Consider the following 5,076-nt stretch of genomic DNA (forward strand, 5'->3'; position numbering starts at 1 on the left):
AGGGAGGGATGCCAAGGCAGCGTGGCTGGACCCAGCTAGAAGCCACGCCAAGAGGCCAGGCCAGCCAGAGCTGGGTCAGCGATGGTGCGCCTGGGACTGGCAGTGCGCATGCACAGGGAAGTCGATGGCTGCCGCCAGAGGCCCCTGGGCGCGCCAGCGCGCTGGCAGACGCGGAGCATGCAGCGCCGGGCTCTCTGTCTTACCGCACTCATCCTCTGGCCTGTTGGCGCTGTGGAGCAGAGCCTGGTGGGGGTTCTGGAAGAGCTGGTCCCAGGGCACCGTGTGTACGAAGCAGAGGCGGGCGTTGCGGTGAATGAGGGCCAGCCCGCTGCCCAGTTCCCGCAGCGAGCGCAGCCCCAGCCAGCTGATGCCCAGCCCTTGCAGGGTCAGCGAGTAGGCACCACTGTGGGGGAGTCGAGGGGGTGCATAAATGCAGGGGGGCAGCGCACCGCTGACCACCCCCATCAGCCAGAGCTGCCCTCGCCTTCCTCCTGTCCCCAGCACACGCTGCAAACTCCCATGGAAGGGTTCCTGCTGGAGTCCCCGGAGAACAGGAACCCCCTTCTCTTCACTATACATACACCCAAAACTTCTCCCAGACCTCCCTGGGCAGCTCCTCTCCGCAGGGAACCCCTCCCCTGGTGCTCACTCATGCAGAACTCGTCCCCGGATTACTCGCAGGTTCTGGAAGACGCTGAGGTCAGGCAGGCTGTCTGGCCACGCTGAGATGTACAGGTAACCTGCAGGCACAGGGTGAGGCTAGGGTATGGGGCCAGGATGAGAACCCCCAGCCCCATGAGAGCAGGCTTCAGAGAGACAGGGCCCACCTGTGATCTCCTCCAGAGACTCAAACACTTTGAGCTGCTCAGCCTGCAGCGGGGCGATGTTAGAGTCTGGGTCCCTAGAAGAAGGATTAGGGGAGGAGTCAGCAGGGCCAGGCAGAGAAGGCAATGGCACCCCACTCCAGTACTCTTGCCTGGAAAATCCCATGGACAGAGGAGCCTGGTAGGCTGCAGTCCATGGGGTTGATGAGAGTTGAACACGACTGAGCGACTTCACTTTCACTTTTCACTTTCATGCATTGGAGAAGGAAATGGCAACCCACTCCAGTGTTCTTGCCTGGAGAATCCCAGGGACAGGGGAGCCTGGTGGGCTGCCGTCTATGTGGTCGCACAGAGTTGGACACGACTGAAGCAACTTAGCAGCAGCAGCAGCAGCAGGGCCAGGAAGGGGGTGGGTACAATCTGCTCCACAAGCTGGCCCTGTCACCCTCCCCCACGTCCCCTCCACTTAAACCCTTTGCCCATCAAGGCTGGCTGTTCTCATCCTGAGCTTCAAGCCCAGGCCCTAGTTTGGCAGGATCTATCAAAATAATATGTATATCCTTTGATCTAGAAATTCTACTTCTAGGAATGTGCCCTGGAAAAACACTGGCCCCTGTTTCCAGAGGCATGTACAAGGGAGAACTGTTTGTTAGAGGGAAAATAAAACACCTAAGGAAATTAAAAATTTTTTAATATTTTAAATTAAATACCTAAATATTCCATCAGTAAATGAGGAGCTGTTAAATGTAACCCTGATCTATTCAGACTATTGATGAAAAACAACATTTAGGAGCATGTATTGGATTAGCCAGCAAGTTTGTTTGAGATTTTCCATATGATGTTATGGAAAAAACTTGAATGAACTTTTTAGCCAAACAAATAGTATTTTCTGGGCACAGTTATAAGAGCTTTGCAAATATTAACTCATTTAAACTTTATAACAACCTTATGAGGGCGGACTATTTCTGCCCCCATTTAACAGATGAGGAAGCTGAGACACAGCAAGAAAGACCACATGACTAATAAGTGGTAGAAGCCAGGTCTCAAACCCTGGCAGCCTGGGCTCTTAGCTGCTACTGTTCGCTGCCACCTGCTTCATTGCTGTTGAAAGAACAAGGCAGCTGAACATGAACTAACTGTCATACCCAGCTCTCCAAAGCCACAGGCAGACAATATTCACAGCAGGCTCACATTTTAAATCAACCTTCCCCCCCAAATTATTAGAACTACATTTCTCTGTGCATGTAGGTCTATATACGTATGAATGGTCTAGACGAACACACACCATTACCAGTGGTCTCCTCTGGAAAGGGGAGTAGAGGTGGAGGAAGTGAAGAGAATGTTCTCCTTTTTGTAATACACACTTTTACTGAAGTATAATTCACATACAAGAAACCACACAGATTTTTAGTGTGCAGTTTGATGAGTTTTGTCAAATGCATCCATTCACATATCCACCTCCACCAGGGATACACAGAACAAGTCCGTCACCCTAGAAATGTCCTTTGCATTCCTTTCCAGGCCCTCACCCCGGCACAATCGCTGTTCTGACTTGTGTTACCACACAGTGGTTTTGCCTATGCTGGAATAAAGGCAGTCACACAGCATGGACCTCTCATCTGACTTACTTCACTTTTCATAATATTTTTAAGATTTTTTTGATGTGGACCACTTTTAAAGTCTTTATTGAATTTGTTACAACAGTGTTTATTGTTGTTTATGTTCCATTTTTTTTTGGCCAAAAGTCATGGGGGAATCTTAGCTCCCCAGAGATGGAACCCGCACCCCCTGCATTGGAAAGCGAAGTCTTAACCACTGGACCACCAGGAAAGTCCCAGCATAATGTTGTTCTGTGTATCCATAGCCTGTTTCTTTCATTGCTGAGAATTTCACTGTATGGATATACCGTTTTTTACAGTTAACCCTTGAACAATGCCTGGGTTAGGGGCACCCAACCCCTCTACGAAGTTGAAAACCCCAGTATAACTATATAGTCAGCCCTCTGCGTCCACAGTTTCAGATTCAAGCAACCCCAGATTGTGCAGTACTGCAGTATGGATTTACTGGGGAAAGTTGATATTTAAATGGACCCGAGCAGTTCAAAGGCCTTCCCAGGTGGTGCTAGTGGTAAAGAACACACCTGCCAATGCAGGAGGCATAAGATACATGGGTTCGATCCCAGGGTTGGGAAGATCCCCTGGAGGAGGGCATGGCAACCCACTCCAGTATTCTTGCCTGGAGAATCTAACGGACAGAGGAGCCTGGCGGGCTATAGTCCATAGTGTCGCAGAGGCAGACATAACTGAAGTGACTTAGCACACACACAAGCAGTTCAAACCCATGAGGCCCAAGGGTAAGCTGGGTTTATTCATTCAGCTACTGATGTTGTTGTTTAGTCACTAAGTTATGTCCAACTCTTTTGCTACACCATGAACTGTAGCCTCTAGGCTCCTCTGTCCATAGGATTTCCCGAGCAAGAATACTGGAGTGGGTTGCCATTTCCTCCTCCAGGGGATCTTCCCAACCCAGGGATCAAACTGGCATCTCCTGCATTGGCAGGTGAATTCTTTACCACTGAGCCACCAGGGAAGTCCAGCTATCGATAGACATTTGCATTATTTTCAGTTTGCGGCCATTATGAATAAAGCTACTGTGAACTCACAGAGAATTTTACTTTATCTGGATGGCGTGACCTCCGTACAAGTAAGTGCATGTTTATAGATAACATGTCATTTATGAGAAAAATTCCAGGAATTTCCCGGTGGTCCAGTTAGGACTTCTCCCTTTCATTGCCAAGGGCCCAGATTCAATCCCTGGTCCGGGAACTAAGATCCAGCCAGTCACATGATGTGGCCAAAAACAACAAACAACCAAAAACCAAAAACAACAAGAAAAACCTTCCCCCGCCCCCACCCACCCCCGCCTCCCCCCACGGCCACCCCACCCCAGCCAAGCTGGTCTTCCACCAGCTTCCTTTGTATCCTGGGTCTCCCTCTTCTGTCTCCCACCACCCCCTAGAAACACTGCCACCTCAGGATTCAGTGACTGCCCTAATGCTGTCTCAGGCTGTGTGTCCACCCTTAACTTCGAGTATCCTTACCCTGCAAAGCTCTCTGGCAGAAACGCCAGGCTCCCAAAAATCTTCTTGCAGCCGGCAAACTCCTGGATGTTGGCACTGGTGACCGCCCTCACCTCCCGCAGGTGTTCCATGCCCAGACCATAGCACACTGTGGGGAGGGGGCAGGGACATTCAGCCTCCACATGGAGCACCAGGAACTCAACCTCCTGGATCCTGTCCACAGTCCTCTCCTGGGTCCACACGCCCCCTCCCCACATTGACAGGAGACACAGGGGAACTTGTGGGCCAGGGGCAGAGTCAGTGGGACAAAAGGACTGGGTCCCAGGACAGTCTGAGGAAGGGTGACGCAGTGGGCTAGGCCAGGCTGGCTGTTTCAGGGGGCAACCACTGGGTACCTGGGGCACAGGGCTTGCTGCATTTCTCACACCTCTGGGTTCCATCCTCAGCTGTCACCTCTTGGTTGTTCAGGGGACAAACCAGGGTGCAGGATCCCACATCCGTAGATAGGTAGTTGTCTGAGGAGGTCAAGATCGTGTGTCCATGTATCCTGGCCTTTCACCCCCACACCCACCATGAGCCGTGTCACCATGCCCAGGCAGTACAAAAAGAATTATATCAACTGAGACTGAAATGCCCTTACAACATGCCTGAGCCCTGGACACTCGTCCTTTCCTCATGAAAGCCTTATGTGATAGGTACAGTTAGATTACCATTTTGCCAAAAGGGAAATCAAAGCACAGAGTTTTCTGTAAATTACTCAAGGTCATCGTGCTAGAAAGTGGAGGAGCCAGGATGTGAACCCAAATGGCCTGACCCTACAGTTTGTACTCGAGCCCACCATAGGGAACGTATGACCAGCACCCAAGAGCCCACTGCTATCTCCCACAAGAGGAGGAAAGAAGTCCCCAGATCCAAGGCCAGTCTCTGAATGCTTATCAGTAAACAGGGGAGCTAATAAATCAAACTCAGATCCATCTGACCATAGAGTAAAAGTTAACATTTAGGAGTGCTGAGTACTGGCTGGGCACAGTTGTAAGAGTTTCACAAATATTAATTCATTTAAACTTTATAACCACCTTAGGAGAGCAGGACTATTTTTGCCCGCATTTAACAGATGAGGATACCGAGACGCAGCAAGAAGCTCACATGACTAGTAAGTGGCAAAGCCAGGCC

General features: G+C 50.6%; 1 protein-coding gene across 1 annotated transcript in view; it reads right to left on the bottom strand.

Annotated features, from left to right (window-relative positions):
* Positions 1–5,076, bottom strand: part of ERBB2 (erb-b2 receptor tyrosine kinase 2) — a 17,559-nt gene that overhangs the window by 8,895 nt on the left and 3,588 nt on the right. Inside the window, exons 7-11 of the mRNA XM_010842658.1 lie at positions 4,299–4,418; positions 3,925–4,051; positions 828–901; positions 650–740; positions 204–403 (exon numbers count right to left, since the gene is read on the bottom strand). Coding sequence (XP_010840960.1) covers positions 204–403; positions 650–740; positions 828–901; positions 3,925–4,051; positions 4,299–4,418 — 612 coding nt within the window. The remainder of the gene's footprint in view (positions 1–203; positions 404–649; positions 741–827; positions 902–3,924; positions 4,052–4,298; positions 4,419–5,076) is intronic.

The sequence above is a fragment of the Bison bison genome, unplaced genomic scaffold (genome assembly GCF_000754665.1).
Source record: "Bison bison bison isolate TAMUID 2011002044 unplaced genomic scaffold, Bison_UMD1.0 scf7180017864180, whole genome shotgun sequence".
Lineage (NCBI taxonomy): Eukaryota > Metazoa > Chordata > Mammalia > Artiodactyla > Bovidae > Bison > Bison bison.